This window comes from Podarcis cretensis, assembly GCF_951804945.1.
Source record: "Podarcis cretensis genome assembly, chromosome: 8".
NCBI lineage: Eukaryota > Metazoa > Chordata > Lepidosauria > Squamata > Lacertidae > Podarcis > Podarcis cretensis.
The window spans coordinates 57863994-57886853 of NC_137177.1; the positions used below are offsets into that span (position 1 = coordinate 57863994).

Below are 22860 nucleotides of genomic sequence, written 5' to 3' on the forward strand. Positions count from 1 at the left end.
AATTACAGACTTTTCCATTACAGAGTGGCAGCATTCAGTTTTTTCGGACCCAGCTAAGTCTAACATACATCATGAAATTCAGTTTAAATCTTTCTGTTGTATATGTTTTCCCCAGTTCCTTCATTTTATTTTTCTGAGAACATTTACACTGCACACATGCTAGGTTTTCTTCTCCCCAGGGAACTTTGGGAATTGTAATTTGGGGATGGAGGAAAGAGAACAGTACTTTCTAAGTGAATTTTTGTTAACTGTGCTGAATTACAATTCCTGTTTTAAGCCACAACAGTTAAGCTAGTAGTGTGTAACCAGTGTAAATCTGTAGTAGTGTGTAACCAGTGTAAATCTGTAGTACAAATGCATTGTTTTCCATCTTTCCCCATATGGGATTGTAGTTAATGAGTTGCCCAATAGTCTTCTTTAATAATAATAAACTGCCAACACAAATGCAGAATGCACCCTGGAAGTTACATTTTGAAGAATACAGAACAGTGGTCTCCACACTTTCTACGTTCAGGGAACCCTTTCCGTGCCAGCTTGTCTCCTGAAGAACCCATCTGCCATAGGAACCCTGTGCACTGGAGAGGAAACTGGAGAGCTTTATAGGGTGTACGTACAGTTCGTACAGAGCAAAGGCCAAACTTGTATGGTACTTCTGATGTGCCTGCATGAACTGAAAGCATGCAAGAACCCCGACAAACACAAACATTCACATGCAGGTTGGGATCAACGCAGAAGACTGGTAGCAAGAACACCAATTTCATAGAATTTAGTAGAAAAACCACTCCTTTAGTTGTAATTAAAGTAACATCCTTACATTGCAGCTAAACGTTCATCAGTTTTGTTGACTGGCAAATTAATAGAAAAATCTGATGTCCTCCTGATCTTTCTGCTTCCTCTGAAGATTTCTGTCAGAGTAAGAGCATAGATATTCACTTGGAAGTAGGTCTCATTATGTCCAATGGGGCTTACTCCCATAAATGTGTGTATAGGATTGTAGCCTGAGTCTCTTCGTTCTCTCCCCCATCCCTCCCTTGGATAAATGATGGGGAAAATGCCTGTCCCTTGTTACCACATCTCGCTTGGCTTTTTCTGAGCAATTGCCAGAGTATGCTGTTTTAAATATAAGTAGGTCATTCTTTCAGAATAGAATCTAGTGCAAGAGAGAGATGTCATGCATATTTTACTCCTTTTGTGTAGAAAGCACACAGCATTAGTTCAGACACTTAGTAAATATTATTCTAATTCATATGCTTATTTACTGTTTTTCTAAAAACAATTCAACAGTTGCTGAAGATTCTGCAAAGTCCCTTAACGACTCCTCTACTGGGTTTGGGCACTCTTCGCCGCCGCTGCAGCCTCCCCCAACGAACACTTTATCTGCCGAAAACAGATTCCATTCCCTGCCTTTCAGTCTGACTAAGATGTCCAGCGGCAGCAATGCTATTGGACACAGTCCGCTCTCTTTATCTGTACAGTCGGTTATTGGAGAGGGGAATGCAGGGGCCACCCAGGAGAGCACACCGCCGATGGTAGCGCCCATCAACATGCATGGGCTAGAAGCAGGTTCCTTGGCGGAAGTAAAGGAGAACCCACCTTTCTACGGAGTAATCCGTTGGATTGGGCAGCCTCCGGGAGTCAACGAAGTGCTAGCGGGGCTTGAACTGGTAAATAACGTTCGTTTCAAAAGTTTGCCACTCCTGCCCATTTTATGTCCGGCTACTTCTTCTTTTCTTTTAAGAAACACCTGAGCAGAGGTGTTCTCCCCTCTGCGCAGTTACCATCACATAGCGATTGGGAGAGCAGGGCGTGCTTCTTGTCCCTGCCGACTCTGTATCGCAGTCACCACTTCCACAGTCCTCCAGATTATAGTTCTAAACTGCATGTGGAGCCCTCATGAATAGAAACATCTCCCTCCTGCAAAGGCTTGGGGACTGTTGGCAGAGCAGGGTGGGACACAGAAGCACTCCCCTTAAAAAGGTTGGTAATTGCATGGGGAGCGGGACGACACCTGCAGAGGGCTCTTGTTCTGCTGAACTTTGCAGTTCAAACTTGTGGCGTCAGTAGAATCTGATTCTTAGCAGTGTGAAAAGTTGTAGCGTGGTTCACAGCACAGATTTACCTTGCCCCACTTACCTCTTCAAATAGATGTTCAGTTTACCTCTTGCCTTCCTTGACAGAGGCAAGTAACAATTGTGTTTCCAGGCAAGCAGAAAAGTGGCAGAATTGCATCTCTCCTTTCCGTGCTGCCCCTTTGGCTTTGACTGGAAAGAGTAGCATGGAGATACTGTATCCAGGTCAGTTGCAATGATAAAGAGGTGAATGAGCAGCTGGAATAGTATGGATCCAGTGTGTGTGTGTGTGTGTGTGTGTGTATGTGTGTACATACACTCAGTGATTCCATGACTATTTGAAAAGCTGAGATTCTTGCCTTGCTTAAATGGCCTTGAACCTGGAGTTGTCTGACCTTTTCTGTTCATGTGGCAAGAAAGTCTCAAAGGAAGTGCTTTATGCCAGGAATTCTAGGTTAAAGAATTGCATTTTAAAAACTTGAGGGATCCCTTTCCACATCAACATTGAACTCCTTGCATGCTGCAGAAGGTTCTGGGGAAATGCATTCAAGAAGTGTGTGTGCAGGGCACTGGTAAGATCTGTTGGGCCTTGCTGCCATCCTGCATCAGCTGGGCATTTTATAAGGTACACTTGCCAAGCCCCCTCTGCAGCTTCATATTGCTGGGGACTATAAGCAAGCTGTTTTCCAGAGAAGCCTCTCTGCCATTATTGGACCTTCTCCTTCCTGAAACCATTTGAAAGCCACTAAATACCAGCAGGATGATAGTATTTTAGATGCTGGATACACTCGCAATGTAAGACTTGTTTAATTATCGTAGTTTACATGTACTCAGTATCTGCTTTCTCCCTGTAAAGAAGCAAATTACAACAGGAAATGTAAACTGGTGTTGAAACCTGTTGCTTGTATATGTATTGCTGTATTTGCTAGTAAGCTATTTTCTTAGCAAGTGGCAAAAAAACTTTTGGGCATAATGAATTGATGTTGACATTAGAGAGAGAGATTACACTGCACAGCATCCTTAAAATCATTGCACTTAAGAATTAATAGCATGCATGCTCAACTCCCGCATGGCTAAACAAATATTGGTACCTTTGCATACAGTAATTCCCCATGGAACTTGCTGTGGGCTGATGTATTTTGGGGGAGGGAAGCAGAACAATCCATCATCACACTTGGGGAAAAATTGGGGTGGTGAAAAATAGAATGCACTCATATTTTCATTTCCCCCCATCACCTACAATGGGCTAGCAGACTAAAAATGAAAGTTTTGAGCTATCTATTCAAAAGGTACGCAAAGCACTTGGATTTGCTCTCTCCAAATGCCTTATTAAATTTGCATTATCAGTTCTATGTTGAGCTGTCCATGAGTTTTGAGTGTTTAGATAGGTGGTCTCTTTTTCCGTTGACTTAGGTTTTCCCCACCGAAATAGTTTTACAATTGTAAATAGAATTTTCAGAGAAGATGGCATTGCTTAATGTGGCTTTTAGCATGATGTTGCTGTGGCTTAATCAGGTCATCCCTTTAGAGCTGATATGGCAGACTCGGCACACACAGTGCAACCTTGTCAAACACTGCTGTTGCTTGACTGCCATTTGTTTTGGCCTGTGTGGGCAGAGGCTCTTGGGGAGACTGAAGGATGCTTACAGGATTGCACCCAGTTCATGGCTTCATAGCCAAAAAACTATTAGGTGCTTCAAATATGATATTAAGGAATAGCTTCCAAGGTGCTGCATGTGTTAGTTTTTCCATTAAGGCAGGTAAGTCTGCCTGTTTGCCTTTTCCAGGAAGACGAATGTGCAGGCTGTACTGATGGAACATTTAAAGGAACTCGATACTTTACCTGTGCACCCAAGAAGGCTCTCTTCGTTAAGTTGAAGAGCTGCAGGCCAGATTCCAGATTTGCTTCATTGCAGCCTGTGTCCAACCAGATTGAACGCTGCAACTCCTTAGGTATTGCTCTTTTCTTTCCCTCTGTTTCCTATTTCTATCTAGCCATGTAAAATTAAGTCTCTCTCGATTAGGAGTAAATTTAATACATTTCCATATCAATTTATTTATAGTTAGCACCTTCAAAAGGCTTTTTAAAACAAAACAAAACCTATTTGAAATGGGTAACAAATGAAAAACACTTGAACAAGCAGATTATTGTTTTATTGTTTACTAAATTCCCATCCTGCCCTTCATCCTGAAGGAGCCCAGGACTGTTACAGTAGCTCCAGCATCCGGGCAGGTTGATGTGGGGAAAAGCACTCTGTCAGGTATTTCGGACCCAAGTCAATTAGGGCTTTATATGTCTGTGTTGAACAATGGGCTCAGTAGCAAATTGACAACCAGTAGACTTTATTAAGTAAGAAATGACCGTAAAAGAAATGCTAGTTTTCATGCTGTTGCTTCCTATACTTATGGCATCTGAAGTATATTTAAAATTATTGTCAGTTATAGCTAGTATTTGGAAGTATCAGCACGAAGATGGCCTCTGTGGTTTTAGATCCTTGTTTTTTATGGATACTGAAGATGAAAAGTACTACAGGCTTGGGACACTTGAGCTTTTTGACATGTATGAACTGTCCTCTTTAACCTCACCCTAGCATCTTCAGTGTTGGTTCATTATTTCTAGCAGGTTACCTTTGTTCTGTGTTGGAAGAAGTTATTTCCGTGTTGCACAGCCCCCTGCCATATCTGAGAGCAAAAAAGTCTGGCGGGGGGAGGTGCTGGAGGAAATTGCAAGAACGTCCAGGTGCAAAGGGAGGCAGGATGATCAGATATTGCTTGGTTGTGTACGTGGGAGAAATTAAACTGCCAAAGCCAAGGGAGTGAGGTGGAGGAGGAGGAGCAGGTAGCTACTTCTATGCAAGCCATACCAGTCAAAGAACCCCTGAGGCCTCACCATCTGCTTCTCAGTTCCTCCAGGGACAAACACTGCCACTTCATTCTCCCTTGCTGCTGCAGCTCTTGGATCCACGAAGGAGTTTGAGTCCCTTGCTTACTCTCAACCTTTTGTCTTTAAGCTTTTGGGGGTTACCTAAGTGAAGTGGTTGAAGAAAACACTCCCCCCAAAATGGAAAAAGAAGGTCTAGAAACTATGATTGGAAAGAAGAAAGGAATTCAGGGTCACTATAACTCCTGCTACCTGGATTCCACCTTGTTCTGGTAAGTATTTAAGGAGCTGTCCTTTAAACGCCTAGATGAGGGGAAAGGACATGAGCGCACAACGAACAGTGCAAATATTTCAGATGAAAGTTCAGTAGAGTGACATTAGCCATCTATTGTGCCTTGCTGTGCAATGAATGGAGCTCACTGAAAGTAGCTTGACCTGTAAAGGTGAGGAATTCAGTGTGGGTGATTTTCTCAGTGAAGCCATTTCCTGATGCTTTAATCCCAATCTGCTGTGTCAGATTTCTTTTTGGGGAGGCTGGGAAGCACCTCACTGCCTCTTGCATGGCTGGATGAGTGGAGGAGGAGGAGGACGTAGTGGCAGGTGAAGGTCCATGGGGAAAGTTGTGAATGGATCAAATGAGGTGACACTACTGGGGTTCTGCTGTGGCCTTGTCCACAGTATGGGATGTAACACGACCAGCCTCTTTATTTATATTGCACTTATAGAATACCTAGCTCTTTGAGATAGACGGCCATTACAGCGGAGTCTGAAATTGCAAAATCAACTCTGCTTTGTTGTGCTTCCTTAACACATCAAACACACCTGTCCCAATAATGCAAAAATACATGTTTACCAAAAACAAGCAAACTTGAGAGCAGCAATAGCAGCCAGGCAAAAAAGCACACAATCTACATTACCAGTTGGAGAGCACCTGATCCTTCCCTGTCGTCGCCTCACTGTCTTCTACAGCAAGGATGGGGAACCTGTGGCCCTCCAGAGGTTGTTGGACTACAACTCCCATCAGCCCTGGTCCTTATGGCCAGTGGTCACAGATGATAGGAGTTCATCAGCATCCGGGGGGGCTGCAGATTCCTCATGCCTGTGCTACTGGCCTAAAACTTTCCATAGGTTTTAGAGTTCTTCCCCTCCACTTTCATGTAGGATGGTGGTAGCAGAGCCACATCTGCTTCCTAGATCTCATAAAATTGTGATGTAGCAGCCAACCCCTTAACCAGCTGTTCTCTCCAGGAAGTAGATGACTGTGAGTTCTCTGCCATAAAACTGTCAATAAATAAACATAAAAATAAAGGAAAAACCCTCTCTGCAGGCCCTCATTTCATTGTATGACAGTTGTATTGACTATCATAATCTCTTGAGAGAGTGATTGCACTTGAGGCTGCTATTTGACAGCTTTGGCTAAATCTCACCCTGGCAGCAAGCTTGCATTTTCCCCTCGAGAAACTGGGAGGGATGGTATGCTTCTGATGTCTTTCAATCAAAATTGCCTAACTTCATCTCTCCTACTTCTAGTCTGCTCCTTATTCTACTTGCTGCTCCTTTTAATATTTGATGGTAGAGTTCACATTCTGTATACTTTGCAAAGTGGCTCAAACTTCCTTTGTAAAGTGTAAGGTAGTACGCATAGTAGACTCAGCTTTTGGCAAGACTGGAACAATTCCCTGCCAAAACTCAGATCCTCTTGCTGCCAGTAAGGAACAGTTCTAGTTTCTTCTGTTAGTAGCAGCAGTCCATAGTGGCAATGCAAGAGTGAGATGCCCTTCACAAGCATCTCAGCTTTAGGGTATCCTCTATTGTTAATGTGTTTTCAGATTGAAATTGGCTTCTCCCCTCTTTCAGCCTGTTTGCATTCAGCTCTGTTTTGGACACAGTCTTGCTTAGACCAAAAGAGAAAAATGATGTAGAATATTACAGTGAAACTCAAGAGCTTCTGCGGACAGAGATAGTGAATCCTCTCAGAATGTAAGTACGGGCAAATGAATTGTTTCAAAATTTTCAATAGTTTTCAAAATGTATTCCTTGCTTACCATTTCTAGTCTTCCCTGTACAATGTATAGATAGGTGAAGAGCCGAGTGTATTATTGGCAAATACAGGCAGATGGTGAAGGCTTAGATATGTGGCCTGCACCCTAGAGCGTGATCCAGAATCCTATGTAACATGCAGGTATTTCTTTGGCAGAATTCCTTGAAAGCAGAAAGTTTGGAAACGACTTTGCTAAATCAACCTTCCCAGTTTCTACCTAGCCCTTTCAACTCTTTTCTTGTTTAACCCATGCTGCTTTTTTATATAGTTCCAGCTCCCTGGGTTTTGTCAGTAAGGCGTGGCATTCCTGATGTGGAACTCAATATCATTTCTGCTGGGATGAGTACAATGAGAAAATGAAAGGGCCCTTTGTTTTCATTCCTAGAAGAGCAGTTGCAAGAATGTTGCATATATTCAAAATATGTATGGAGGCTTTGAAACAAGTTGGCTCTGAGTATAGCTGCATTGCCCTCAATTCAGAAAACCGATATACTTCTTCAAAATGTGGAGCTCAGAAACTGAGAGCCCATTATTAGGTTACCTTAGCATTTTCTTTGTTGCTTGTTCTCATTCTGCTCTACTAATGTGTGGAACAAGGAAGTTTTATAGTTACCCATTCTGCCAGTTCTGTGTATCCCCATGTGCCTTAAAGCTCCGTATCCCTTTGAGGTTCACCATTTCTCTCTCTCCTCAGACTCTTCATCTTTTTATTCTAGATATGGATATGTCTGTGCAACAAAAATAATGAAGCTGAGGAAAATCCTGGAAAAAGTGGAAGCAGCTTCAGGGTTTACCTCTGAAGAGAAAGGTAACTTGATTTATTTCTTTTTATTTAAGAAGTTTATATACTGCTTTTCATTGTATATCCCAAAATGGATTACCAAAAATAAAATTCAATTTTATTTGAGCTTTACCAAACTCTGTAGCATTGGTGAGGGAAAGGGAGTGAATAGGGATGGGTGTTTCTGTTACAAACTGAAGGTTCTGAATTGTGAGTGATATTGAGAGAGATGGTTCTGAGCTGGTGCCAAATTTATTAGTGACTGCCAGAACGTTACTATTTATCAGCAAAAAATCTGAAATACCACCCATTTCAGAGTTGGATCAGAAAAGTTTGAAACATGATGCTCCTGACTAAACTGATGTCTTTTTCCAGGAGCTATTATAGAAAGCAAGCGGATAAGTTTGTGTAAATATGCTTCTATTTATTTATTATGCTTTAGAACAGTCTCCAAGATCAGGAAGCGATGGATGCAAGTGCAAGGATTTCCATTTGCTCAACAGAACTTCTCGTACCTCTCCTCCCTACTGTCTGACCCTACCTACAGTCTGTTCTGGAGGTTCCCCAGTCCTCCAGAGCTGATTTGGGATTGGTGCAGGGGGCATGTGGGAAGAGGAGGGGGAGGTTCCATTGTGCAATCCTTGTGCTTATGGAATGACCTGATTGGATACAACCCAATCTGTTTCCTCCCTCAAAGTTTTAGTTTAACTCTCTTGTGCTCATATACTGTGCTTATACTATATTTCTGGCTATATGGCTTTTGAAGAGCATATTTTAGAGACAATCCACTACATGTTTTGAAAAGTTGTTTGTTAGCTATACATTTGGACACGTCTTAAGATATTGCAACCAAAGTTCCTGAAATCATTTGGATACCATTGGGTGCCATTTTGAATATTTTGAAATGGCACTTGTTTCAACCAGTGATTTCATAACAGCTGGGATTTTTTCTGCTTAGAATTCCTGAGTGATGTTGGGTATGAGGTGGCTAATGCTTAATATAGCTAGGTTAATGTACTATATTTTTGTGTGTGTGCATAATAATGTCATTAGAATATTGGAGAGTTTCAGCTAAGTTTGTATTTTTTTTTAGAATGATAATGGAGAAATTGAGTCTTGATAATCTTGACTATTTAACTGTTTTTATAAATCTTTGTGTATTCAACCGTTTATAAAATATGCTCCCTGCTCTTTGCCTGTTTGGTTAAAATGATTTTTTATGTGAACATTTATTTTAAAATTATTTGGGTCTTACATACTAGTCTTTGTTTGATATACAACTCTCTTTTCCCCTAGATCCTGAAGAATTCTTGAATATTTTGTTTCATCATATTTTGAGAGTAGAGCCACTGTTAAAAATAAGGTAAAATATTCCTCTGCTAAAGTCATGTTTCAAAATGAAGTTTAGGACTTCAGGAACATGAGCTTTTAGAGAATGTTTGGTTGAATTCAAACCTGCTTTTTAGAGGTATACAATTCTGTAAGTCTGACTGCATTCAAGACATCGATTTATGATGGAAATGCTGTGAAAACGGAGTTGAGCTTAATCCTTTACCTAGTGATCATAGACAACAAGGAACTTTACACAGGCAAGTGGGTTACAGGATGCCGGGTGGGGGGCAGGACTAAGCACTCTGCCCCTCCTTCTGGCAGCCCCCTGCATTTCCATGATTGCCTTATCTACACCCCACATAAAATCACAGCCTACATATTTAGTTTGCTATTAAAAAAATAACAAAACCCACCACCAGCCCCTCGTATCACTAAAAGCAGACTAGTAAAAGGGGGGGGGGCATCTAGTAACTTGTGGTCTTCAGTGTATGGGCCTTTAGTTGCGCATCTCTTTACATTTTGTACTACTGTTTATGACATTGAGGATTTCCCCACCACCACCACCTCTGTTCCAAAAATTGCCATGATTTTGGGAGGGGTGTCTGTGTGTTGTATTGAATGGCCATACAATCCAATTTTTCATACATGTTCACACTGGGCCAAAAATTTAGCTCTGCCTAAAGTTGCTCACCTGATAAACTAGTAGCTTGAATTTCTCCTGCATTGAATTCCTTTTTTAAAAAAATATAATTTTTATTAACAGGCCAATCAAAGCACATTAATTCCAAATCACATTAGTTCCAAATTATACAGCCATATTTTTAAAATTTTGTTGGGGGTACCCATACTTCAAGCTCCGAAAGGGATCCAAACTTCACTCTTGCTGCTGCTTTAATTAAACAGTTCTATCCAGTTCTGTCCAGATAGTCTCTTTGTTATTTTCCTCATCTTCTTGTTGTTATCATATATTCCTTTCTTTGTGATCTCTGATAATCTTCACAAGCGGGTTGAAAACAAATATATCCTGTGTGGGTTTTGCACTCTCCAAGAGTCATATCACATAAAGGACAGACGCCATTTCCACACCTCCGTAAAGAACATTCCCATAGTCTGTCCGTTGATTTCCACAGGCTTGCCGATCTATATCTCAGGGGGCCCTGCCAGGTCAAGATCACATTCTGATAACCATACATTCACATTCCGATGACCCTGGTCCTCCTCCCCCTCGTCCTCCTATGGGCAAGCCTGTCTTAACGAAACTCCATTTATAACTGCGTTATAATACTTTCTTTCCATTCCCCGATGTTTCCACCAGTCCTCTCTTTGATCAGTAATTCATTTCCACACAGTTCTTAACTCCTGCTTGTGATTAGTAATTTGCAATGATTCTTCTCTCTGGAGAAGAGGGTTATCTGTACTCACATAAGACAAAAAAAGAAAAGTTTTTTCCTCCCCCCCCCTTTCCGTTTCACTCCAACATACCAATCTTTTAGTGATGATTCTTCACCTGATTTATTTGTCCAATTCGTCGCTCCACTCACAGAGATCCCATTAATCAGCAGTCTTTACTCCCGATCTTCACTTGATGTATGTGCATTAGCTTCTTTCCAATTATATATTTCCAATTATATATTTCGAGTTAATGCGAACCAGTGTGCGATTAGAGACAGCGTCAGGGAGAGCCGACCTCACCCGAGGGCTTCGTGCCAAGTGTCCTCACCCCCTTCTTTCGAATCCGTGGGTGAATTATGGACACAGCTGGCAAGGCAGTCCCCCCCATTCCCTTGGGGGGGCAAGGGAGGCTGCATACTCCGATATCAGCCTCTTAATTACCTCGTGTGGGTCGGGGCGATGTTATTGTCAGCCATCTTCCAATGCGCCCCCTGGTGGCCCCCCCTGCATTGAATTCCTGATTGGATATGACTACCAGGCAAGTTAGTAAATATGAAGCAGTTTTAGTTTCATCCTTGTCATATTGAGTGTTTGGGATGCCCCCACAAGCTCTCATATCCATTCCTTCTTCACAGTCGTGCAAACTTTCCCTTCCCTGGCTCTCCCTTGTTAAGTATTAAATATGATTCAGTAGTACATCTGCTTGGGTACAAATGACCCTTGTTAAACAGCGGTTACAATCTGTATAACTGAACATTCATTTCAGAAGTATGGGAGTCAACATTACTGTATTCACTTTGTTTATGAATGGTCTTAATTGATATATAATAGTGAAAGGGCTGTCAAAAAAGACTGAAACCCAGGTAATCCAACAGGTATTTCTATATCTCTTAGTTGGAACATCATAGCTGACAAAGGATGGTAATCTTTTGAGAGGATTTAAACACTGTCTTGAACACCCATGTAGGAAAAGAAGGTTGGATTAAGACTAAATTAGTTGGACTTGGATCCCACAATGTGACAAATCATGATTTAAATCCAATTGAAAACAATGGGACTTGAGATCAACTAACATAATCTGGATCCAGCTCTATTATTTTTTAATTGCCTTACAAAATGCTTAATCTTTCCCACTCCTTTCCCAAAGTTATTTTTTAGTTTTTGTAACAGAAGACATTTGTCCAAATGGATGAAAGAATAGTTAAATGTCCTCTTGTTCATCATTAAGCCTTATCATTTTTTATCAAAATCTGTTTTGAAAATACACTCTTTTCTTAGATCAGCTGGTCAAAAGGTTCAAGACTGCTACTTCTATCAGATTTTTATGGACAAGAATGAGAAGGTTGGAGTTCCTACAATTCAGCAGCTACTGGAATGGTCTTTTATCAACAGCAACTTGAAATTTGCAGAGGTTTGGAGGATATTATTTGCTTTCATAAAATTTTTACCCGTTGGATGCATAATTTCACTAAAACAGCTGCATTTTTTTCTTGGCTCTTGCTAGGCACCCTCATGTCTGATTATTCAGATGCCTCGATTTGGAAAGGACTTCAAAATGTTCAACAAAATCTTTCCATCACTGGAATTAAATATCACAGACCTACTGGAAGACAGTGAGCATAAAATATTGTTCATGACACTATGGCTGATCATAGAGTATTTAGAAATAGTTTTATTTCTTCTGGTATTTGGTGGTGTTTGGCTACTGCACAGACTGGTGGTGCTATGAGCCATGTGAATCATATTTTATTTGGCATATTCTATTTCTGTTAACAGAAATTTTGTCTAACATTTTGCTCACAAAGTAGTAGGAGAACCGCATACTTGTGGTTGACTGTGGACAGGCTTTAGGGGTGGTCCAGCCTTGACCACAATTCCTTCTGCCTTCATTCTCTTTTTGTCAGGATAGATGACGTTTATATACATACAAAATTGGACCCATTTTTCCAGACCTTGTTTATTACACTGGTAGTCTTACCTGCCGTCAGGAAACTTGGAACATATACAGCAGGACTGGTGAATCTGTGGTTCTCCTGATACTGCTGGCCTCTAAACTCCCATTAACCCCTGGTCAATAAACAGGGATGCTGGCTATAATTTATTATCCATTCTTCGCCCAAAGGTTCTGGGTTGCAACCATTAAAGCACAACATGAAAAAACAGTTAAAAACAACTTAAAATCACAAAAATAAGGTGGGTTCTAAAAATATGCACCTCAAAAACACATAGAGCTGTTTTTTTCTACAATCAAGCAGTATATAAAGTTTATGAAATAAAACACGTGTCAAAAGCCAGCATAAAGTGGTGTTTATTCAGCATTCACCAAAAGCTGTATAATGAAGATGCCAGATGCACATTTGTGGGGTGAAAATTCCACGACGTATAATACCTTTTCCTGGGCTGCTACCTAACCCCCCTTCAAGCTTTTGGGAGTGGTCAAATGACCAATAGGGTCTCTCCGCTGATTTTAACACCTGATTGGGTTTGTAGGAAATGGTAGTCCAGCAACATCTAGAGAGTCACAAGTACTTCACTCTAGGTGTGTATGGAGTTCCCTGGCAGTCCTCCATCCTATCCATTCTGCTAAGTTTCAGAGGTACTTTGGGGGCCTTCAGGTTCTTCTTCTTCTCCATCAGCTTATCAGTTGTTAAATAGAAGAAGAACTGAGCTTAATTTCTGTGTGCAGCCCTTTGGAAAAGTATTTTCTTTTTCTCGTCAAAATTATGAATGGAAGCATTCCATCCATTTTGTTCACCTTCCCTCAACCAACCAGTTGGGTTTTTTGGCATGAATTTAAAACTGAAGGAATTCTTTATGGCTTGTGTCTGCAGAGTAGAGATTTATTTCACTGATGCATTTCTTTTATAAACATGCATGAGTGAAATATATGTGCTGTAAACAGGGCTGTGGCTTTTCTTTTTGCTTCAGTGTTGGATAAATTCTTGCAGGAGTGCCGTCTTGTTCTGTTTCAACAATATATCAAATTGTGTTAAGTCTTTCACTCCGCTTTTTTGTACACAAAATCATGATTTGCTGTAAAAAGCACCCCTCCCCCCTGTTTATATTAAGGCATGCCTATGTTTGTCTTAACATGTTCGTGCTGATTAACACAGCTTTGAAGGGATGGCTGCTTCCACTGTTCATACACAATTTTGATAGTTTCATCTTGCTAAATACAGCTCCTAGGCAGTGCCGTATCTGTGGAGGACTTGCAATGTATGAATGCCGAGAATGCTACGAGGATACCGACATTTCTGCTGGGAAGATCAAGCAGTTTTGCAAAACCTGCAACACTCAGGTAAGTTACTCTTTCAGATTGTCTTGGGACTGGTGTCTGCTCAGAATTCAGCACCAGGAATCTCTCCAGGGCCAGTGGGTGCCTTCTCAGAGAACTGTGAGATTTGGTTTCCTTCGGAAAACAGTAAGGCAGAAGATGACCTTGCAAAAAACTTATTCTAACCCTCCTTGTCAATTACAGGTTCACCTTCATCCCAAAAGGCAGAGTCATAAATTCAATCCAGTGTCTCTCCCTAAAGATCTACCAGACTGGGATTGGAGACACGGCTGCATACCTTGTCAGAAGATGGAGTTATTTGCCGTTCTTTGTATAGAGACAAGCCACTATGTGGCTTTCGTTAAATACGGCAAGGGGGACTCTGCTTGGCTCTTTTTTGACAGCATGGCTGATCGGGATGGTACGTCTGTTCATTTGACCTCATTTCCTTTCTCTGGTGTTCATGTAGCTTTGAGTAACCTTAACTGGAACCTTGGAAATACACTTTCTCCAAAAGTTTTCCACAATTTTGGCCACTAGTGTAAACTGAACTAAACTTAACATAGTGAACCTTCTCTGTTTAATAATATGAATGAGCAGTGTTAATAGAAACACAAAATAAAGTAAAAATAAGCTTGAAATAGAGTAGTGATTGTCAAGACTAGAGCTAGGGAGACTCACCTTCAAATCCCACTCTGCCATGGAGCTCAGTGGGTGACCTTGAACCTGGCACTCGCCTGCCAATCCCACCTCACAGGGTTCTTGTGAAGAAACAAGAGAGGGCAAAAGTACATATACCACCCTGAGCCTTTGGGAAGAAATGTAGGGTAAAAATGTGATAAATGAATGGATACTGGATGTCAGATCTTTGAGTCCAGCATAAGACATGCACAGAATATGTGCCCTTTAAAGGGCTTACCTTCAGGTATAAAACTCTTTTTTAAAAAATCCAGTAACTGGAAAAATGACAGTTATAATAGGTGAAATATACACAGAAGGGCAGTTTGTATATTACGAATGTCTCCTGAGTGGATGCAGTACATCTCTTCACCCAGCAACCTTCCCTTCCAGTGAAGAAGCATTTGTTTACAGGGGATTTTTTTAAAAAACAGCCACAATCTTCTCTTGCTAATCTGTTGATCTGGCGTTGCCACTGCTCCCTGCTCTCAGTGCCTCCACACGCTTAAATGTTGAGCTTGCTTCTCTCTCTTTAGCCCTAAGATAGGGAGGCTGTGGCCCTCCAGCTATTGTTGGACTCTCAATGCCTGCCATCCCCGGTCAGCAGTAGGCAGGGTTAATGGGAGTTGTAAGCCTGTCAGTGTTTGGAGGGCTACAGGTTGCCCACCCCGATTCAGTCCTATCCGTTGTCTTCATTCCTTCATTCCCTGGTCATGCGGAATGGGGATCTGAAGTTGAGAATTGGCATTTAAATAGATTTATAATTGAATGTCAAACTGATTTACAACTTTTTTTAAAAAAAAAAATGACATGGTGGAGTTTTAACTGGCATCAAGGAGAACTCATGCTCCTTACCACTGCACACCAATGGGAGGCTACAGTCTCAGGACTGCATAGTTGGCAATGAATTGTGACCCCCACCCCCTTGAATTAACCCGTCTGCCCTCTCCTTCTCCTTCTTCTCTCAAAAGGAGGACAGAATGGCTTTAATATCCCTCAAGTGACTCCATGCCCAGAAGTTGGCGAGTACCTGAAAATGTCCCTTGAGGAATTGCATTCGCTGGACTCAAGAAGAATTCAAGGCTGTGCACGAAGGCTACTTTGTGACGCTTATATGTGCATGTATCAGAGCCCAACCATGAGCTTGTACAAGTGAAAAGTTATTGTCTGGAAGAAGGGAAGCAGCTTCCCAGCAACTTGACTGTGGCCCAAGAAGATTCAGCAGGACTGTCGGCGCACTTGCTTGTGCATCTGTTGCCGGCAATGGATGCTTCAAAGGGGGTGGAAAGCAAACATCTATGGCAAAAGAAGTTCATATTTTAAAGAAGGGGTGAAAAAACCTTACAATGCAATGTTCTGTTGCTAAAGTACTTAATAAGCATTTTGCACTCTAGGAAGTGCGTGTGTGTGCGTGTGCGTGTAGGGTTTTTCTAAAAATATAAAAGAAGTCTAAATGAAGCTATTAAAATGTTTAGGCTGCATTTTCAGAGGAGTTGTGTACATGGAGTGAAGTTTTATGTGTTTCAAAATTGCCTTGTGGAATTTTCTGCATAGACCTCATCCAGGGAACCACAAAGCCTAAGGGAGAGGACTGTATTAATATGCGTGTTTTCTCCAGCATTGTATAGGTTGTACAATCAAGGCACTTCACCTCTAATACACTGGATGCTGGCCTGAATCTTGGCACTGAGGCTTTTGTTTTGCTTATTTTGACCTGGTATAAGTTAAATCACAACAAGAACAAAACATTTTTATTGTGTTGAGTGAGTGTGCAAAACCCATTAGCTGTCTGTTTCCTCCATTGTATTCCCCTGGACCAAGAATGCTCAGTGTTCCCTTTGTAGCTAATGGTTGCCTGCTGGAAAACGGCGAAGATTAAGCTGGTGTAAATGTTTTGTAGCTACAAGTTGGTGTTTAGACTAATTCCCATAGCTGGAAGCATTTTGAAGTTTTCCTTTATCCACACAACTCACTCAGTCTATTCTGTGAACTGTTTGCAGGATCATCTCTGAGCAGGTTGTGTGGATGACTCATTCTGATGTCATGCTTCCATATTGGGTGCACCCACATAAAATTCTTCTGAAAGGTATACCATGCTTGCAAAGTATTACATTGGCACTGTGTTGACTTTCAGTGGAAGTTTGCTTTTAAAAACTGCTTCTTATACTCTGGTATTCTCCTACATTTGGAAAACCTTAGCAAACTTCCTGCATGTCTGATTTTATGGATTTTTTAATCCCCCTGCCCTGACACTGCCCAGTCACTTGGAACTTCTGACTCCAGTGTAGTTTTACTTCTGAGAGTCAAAGACCATCCTATGACTTGCAGCTGTGATTGGTAAAAAGAAGGTGGCAAAGTTGATTTAGAAAGGTTCAAAAACAGCAGGGATGTTAAAGAGCTAACCTTTTAAAAGTGTCTTTGTGTGTGTGTGTGTGTGTGAGAGAGAGAGAGAGAGAGAGAGAAAGAAAGAAAGAGAGAGAGAGAGAGAGAGAGAGAGAGAGAGAGAGAATATCAAATCTAGGTCACAAAAGGAATTCAGCCGTGTAGTATATGTACACCGCAGTCTTTGAGGGGAAATGATGTCTCCACTGCCCACTATGCTAAGGCATTACTGGTGAGGAAGTTCTGTTGCTGTGGTTTTCCCTACGGTTGGTGTGATTGCCAATTAAGGTAGTACAGAATAATAGGCTGGGGAAGCCAACATGGTGTCCTTCAAATGCTGTTGGACTACAACTTACATCACCTGTCACCATCGGCCAGGGTGGTTGGGGCTGATGGGAATCCTGATAACAGTTGAAGTCCACCATGTTGGTTACCCAAAAAATAGTCTTTTGTCCTTATTCTGCTTGCCTGTATGGGACTATCAGGTGCACCTTGCTTGTGAGGTGGATTTGACAGTATTTGATTTGAGAGTGCAATACATACCTTCAAGTTGTTGGGATAAACTATCCTCTCCAGACACCCATGCATAATATTAATAGGTTCAAGGCTGAACAGTATGTTCAGCTTTTTGTCACAGGAAACATCATTGGCTCGGAAGTCTGTAGTCTATAAAATGGAAGCTGATGCTTTAGACTGAATTTATTTTCTTTCCTTTTTTTAGGAGATGGCTTACACATTTATCATATTAAAAGGATCAAGTAAGGTCTGTGTGTAGTCAAACCATTTGACTTGCTGCTCAGTACATATGAAAAGTTACTTGTTGCTTTCAAGTATCTTATAGTGTATTTAATATTTTTATGAACTGTTGACTCTAATAGTTCTCTGCAGTGGGAAAAATATCTCCTGTTGTAGTTGCCTTAAGTATTTCATTTTTAAAAAGAGCAGATAAATGCACATCCAGTACGAACAAAATTTGAATGTGGCAAGGAGAAATTGTAGTCTCTTTTTTAGCTTGGGGTGGGTGAATGGGTAGACACCATGAGTAGTCTTAGGTCAGGTTGCTGATTAGAAACGGGAGAGAGTAAGAGACACTTAGGGCAGCTTTGGATGAATTTTTGCTGCAGTGCAGGCTTGCACCCACACCTGGTTGCCTCATAAGCATCCAGGCCTGCTAAACACTCACACATGGGATGCAATGTCTGCATCATCTACATAGGACTAAATTCTACTTGGTTTGGGATGCGAACTGTGTATTCATTAAGTCGCATAAAATGAAATCATCCTTCTTCTCCCCACCTCCACCTTGTGTTGGTTCACTTTTAAGTTGTCACTTTGTTTTGCTGCAATATAGCAGAGGTGGCAAAAGCCCCTGGAGCTATGTAGTGAAATGGCTGGAACTCCTACCCAGCGCCCAATACCTGCCACCTGCTTTCTCAACCCCATGACAACTCCTGTTATTTATTTTTTCCCTAGTCCACAACTGTCTCACAACTTCTTTCCTGCTACTTTGGAAGTGGCTGCTGTTTCCTCATTGGCTGCAACTGTTTGGGTGAGGGTATAAAGGAGGATGAGGCAAGGCTTCATCTTGAATAAGACTAAAAAAAAAAAGTTCAGTTTTAAATTGCACTCAATTTACAGACAGTGGCTCTTAATTTGGAAGTAAAAAAGAGACCTTCAGGCAAGTAACAGTACAAGCTCAGCAGCAGATGCAGGGCTCGGGCATCATGATCCAGGAGTAGGGAAATAAATTCAGAAGTGACAGAAGTTGCCCCAAGCTTTTGAAGATGAGGAGTGATTTGTTCCCTTGCCTTGTGGAAATGCAGAGACGCTCCATTGGGGTGGTCGTCTCTTATCCCATCTGCAGAGGGGGCACCTGGTTCTGACTAGGAAAAGCTGCACCTTCCTGTTTGGGTGTTGTTCAGTCCTTACCACCTCTTGTTCAGCCTCCCCCCCCCCCCCCAATAATCAAAGCCTTCCTCTGCCTCTACTGAGACTTCATGCACCAGCCAGCATCCCTGCTCCCCCTTCCAAAGCAACTGAAATCAGACTGGGAAGGGGATATCTTCCCTCTTCTGGCCCAAGTTCCCCAATTCCTCTCTCCCCCCGCCCCTGTTTCTTCCACTTCGTCCTCTGCCTGATCCCAACTCTATATAGTACCCAAGCTTTTTGAAAGCTGCTGTGTTCTTTAGTGCTATTTTGGTAACCCTAATACAGATTTTGGGATATTTCTTATAGGCCAACACCACTACCATTTATACTTAAACATTTTCTAGTGTTTGTTCTCATTCATTTAGAATGAGATTGTACCATTCCCCCTTTTGCATCTATGCTGCTGTTATCTGTAAACTATTAACTGTGGCCCTAAGGTTTGTGTGTGTGCTTCCTTGCTTCTCTGAAGATACCAAAACAGTTTGCAAAACTACTGTTTCCAATAGTGAGAGAAATTGATCGACTTATAAAAATCCCATTTTATACACTTTCCACTATATTCACAATGCTCAGGGCAGCTGACAGTAAATCTAAATAATTTAAAACAGTGCAGCAAAGAAAACCACCTTTGGCAAAATGTTCTCTTGGAGGTCGTTCTTACTTGTTGCAGGCCGTTGAGCAGGTAGCCTATGCTAGAGGCATGTGTGAATAGGGCCTGGCACAGCACTGCTTCCTGGTCTCCCATCAATTGCCGTAGTTTTCCGGTCTTAAATCTGAGGCCAGACATAAAATTGAATCATGGTGAGACAATGGTAAAATGTTAACTGACAAAAGTGAAATGGATAAAGCATTTTAGAGCAGAAATGTATTGGTTACATTAGGCATCTCTTTGATGATTCATATTTTTGAGGGAGGGAGAACTTTCCACTGCAAAAGTACACAGGGTTTGTTCCTGAGACTTGTGGATGCAACAGGCTACAGATTTAAATGCATGTTACAACTGTACAGGTCAAACACCTTTCATAAACCTTTGGGAATGAGATTAAATTATATGTGGGGGGTTGGCTGTTGTTTTTTTGCAGTGGAGGAAGTGTGACTTGTGAACTTAAATTGTCCAACTTTCTGGAAATCTTTTAAGTTTGATCCTGTTTATAAAAACCCAGACTACTTCTTATACTGCAGCCACACACAATGATTTGCCCGGTTATCCCCTTGATGCAAAGCAAACAAAACTCCCTTAGGAGGGATTGCTTTAGATCAAGGGTAACCTGGCCTTCGTCAGTGCTTTAAGGACCTGTGTTTGCTTTCGGGTAAACTGCTCTGGGACATTGGACGGAGCTGAGAACTGCTCCCCTTCTCCCCTGTTCTGTTGCAAAACACCTTCCCAAGTCTGCTTTGCAATGGAGAGGAGATTACCTTGCCAGATATTACCTGTGGCTTGCCATAATTTGGCTTTTGCAAAATATGTATGGGCCACTTGCAGGAAACAATCGGGGACTTGGCTGCCCCATTTATCCCACCCCAGCCCAGCCCACATGGTCTATGAAAGGAGTAGAAGACCCCTTCTTCTGAACCTTTGAAAAACACCCTCTTCTTCATTTGTAGCATTTTCTGGTTCTGTTGCTCGTAATCTTGGTGTTTCACTACTTGTGTTCTGAATGCTGTTGCAGCAATCTTTCCCACTTTGCTTTTGTGGCTTCTGTTACTTGACTCTATGAGAAGCCTTAAATATTTAAAATAAGACCCTTGTGGAAATGTGCAAGAGGATGAGAGACGCGGTTGAGGTGGCTAAGTCACTGTTTATGATCATGTAACTTGTGGAGCTCCTGCTCGTGCTCCACTGGCTGGGTAGTTGGTGGGGAATAGCAAAATCGAACGTATCTGTACTTTAGGGGCCTTGTTCCTTATGCCTTTCTTATTTTTAAACTCAACAAAGCATCGAGAGCTGGCATTGTGTACAGTGAGACAGCATGCATCCCAATACTTGGGCTGCCTCCATTGAAAAGTGCTGTGTGTGTGTGTGTGTGTGTGTGTGTGTGTGTGTGTGTGGAGGTGGAGTATATAATAAGCCCTGTTTTTTGTGGTGGTTTTTGACATGTGGTGGTGGTTTTCCCATCTTCAAATCATCATCACTTGCTGTTGCAGTTCCTCCCTAGCAGTTATGCATCTGTGAACTCTCCCTTTTGACTGTGACGTGAAATAGAGAAGAAGAAGAAGAAGAAGAAGAAAACCTAACATCATCTTTACATATCTCATCCCCTCAAAGACAACCAAACAAAATCCTCACACGCACCCTGGTTTCCTTCCTCTTTTGTACTGCGCATTGTAGTTTGGGCATTCTGAAACTGTCCTTTTAATCCTCTCATGTCAACTGTACAAAGGTGAACATCTAAACACTCGCATATACAGAACGAAATGTCTACGGATATGGAATCATTTTGTTTCTAGGTCGTGTTTCAGGTTTTCCCGCAGACGTTGCAACGTTAGCACGGTGCCCAAACCCTGGTGTCGTGCTCCCAGGGCTGAGATGGTTACAGAAGAGCTGCGTTTGTGTGAATGTGAAGGTGGAACTTTTTATTTTTCTTCAGAATGCCTCTCTTGAGGTTTTGGGTTTTATTTATTCCGCAATTGTAACAAAGCGTGTTTTGCATTAGCCTGCACAATTCCTGGTGTTTTTGTTAAATAAACATCCTGTGCTCGAGTGCAGTCGTCTCCTCGGTAGATTGTCTCCACCAAGAGCTTAGAGAAGTGTTTTATATCAAGTTGCTGTAATTAAGCCTTAATTTCCCAGAGAAGAGACTGTACCATATCCTATTTCTGTATTAATATTTATTAAAACTTATCATTTTTATGGCTGTCTAAATTACTTGGGGGAGCTTTGAAAGGCACCTGATCCTTGAAAGGGGTTTATTTTGTGGTGTTTACATGATCTTCATTGGGTGGTTTATACATGGCAGAGGGAAAAAATGTGATAATGTATAGCACAGATGGGGAGTCCTGGGGCCTTCCTGAAGTTCCCCATTCTTCTTTGACTTTTGGCATTGCTCACTTGGGCTTACGGAAGTTGGCATCTAGTAATACTGGAGGACCACAGGTTCCCCATCTGATGCATAACTTCATCACTCTTGAGACCCAAAAGTTTGCACATGTGACTCTTCCCACATTTGAAATGTACTCTAGCCTCTGTGCATTGGGTATAGCATGTTCAAGGACTACCTTGCACTAATGGGGCGGCCCAATCCTTCCCTCAACCCACACCTTGGCTCTAGTATTTTGTAATTTTATTTAAAATATGTTTAGCTGTGGAACCATTGTTTCATTATATATTTTGGAATGGCAAAACTTCTGTTTTTCAATTTTGCCACCAGCTAGCTTCTGGCTGAAATACATGCATCAGGTGCCATCTTGTGGCGAAAAGACACAACTGCTGCCTGCTTACCCTCTCTGCTGAGATGCTCCATGAAATGCAACTAATTTGCATTAATTTTTCTTAAGTGCCAATTAATTTGTTCACATTATCCCAGTTATTTTACATACTCAAGCTGAACAGTACTTATAATTGCTTATATATATTTTAAGCATGTTTAAATAAGGTTTTAATGTGTATGAGTTAATCACATTTTAATCCCACGCTTTCCTACCCAGGAGCATAGGGTGGTTTAGTGGGGTGGGGGTGGGGGTGGGGGGCTAGCTCATATTATCTTCATAACAGTTGTGCAGAGAGACAGAGCGATAGAAGTAGAGTCCCACGGTATCAAACCACAGGCCTTAAGTAGATCCATGTGCAGTCCACTTCTTGAACCAGGGTTCAGGGGCATAAACTGGATGCATAACTCTAGTGGACCTCTGTAGCACAACCCAGTTCCTGCCTAAAGCATGAAACTTGCTATAAGCGCTGAACAATGCTTGCAGCAAGTCTGGCAGGGAAAGGTTGCCACACGGGCTAGTGGATGCTTCACCTGACGTTCTGATGCTCTCAGGTGATTGACAGGTGGCTGAATCCAAGAGTCAAGAGAACAGGAGGATCTGGCCTGTCAGCTGGATCCAACTCCCCACCTCTTGTTGAAACATGGATGATTTAATATGGACATGGAGGGGGGG

The 22860-nt window shown here is 41.8% G+C and overlaps 1 protein-coding gene across 8 annotated transcripts in view; it reads left to right on the forward strand.

The window, feature by feature from the left end:
• The window catches only part of CYLD (CYLD lysine 63 deubiquitinase), a 36162-nt gene extending 14552 nt beyond the window's left edge, over window positions 1-21610 (forward strand). For 5 of the 8 annotated variants that reach the window (XM_079988759.1, XM_079988758.1, XM_079988754.1 and 2 more), the window contains exons 7-18: window positions 1285-1664; window positions 3857-4022; window positions 5081-5222; window positions 6808-6930; window positions 7708-7799; window positions 9069-9135; window positions 11775-11907; window positions 12001-12109; window positions 13676-13794; window positions 13975-14191; window positions 15420-16872; window positions 16934-21610. In XM_079988759.1, the coding sequence (XP_079844885.1) occupies window positions 1285-1664; window positions 3857-4022; window positions 5081-5222; window positions 6808-6930; window positions 7708-7799; window positions 9069-9135; window positions 11775-11907; window positions 12001-12109; window positions 13676-13794; window positions 13975-14191; window positions 15420-15604 (1733 nt within the window). In that variant the 3' untranslated portion in view covers window positions 15605-16872; window positions 16934-21610. Of the gene's footprint in view, window positions 1-1284; window positions 1665-3856; window positions 4023-5080; window positions 5223-6807; window positions 6931-7707; window positions 7800-9068; window positions 9136-11774; window positions 11908-12000; window positions 12110-13675; window positions 13795-13974; window positions 14192-15419; window positions 16873-16913 lie in introns of all 8 variants that reach the window. The other 3 variants (XM_079988756.1, XM_079988757.1, XM_079988755.1) reach the window with 3 other exon arrangements.
• Window positions 21611-22860: the final 1250 nt, after the last annotated feature.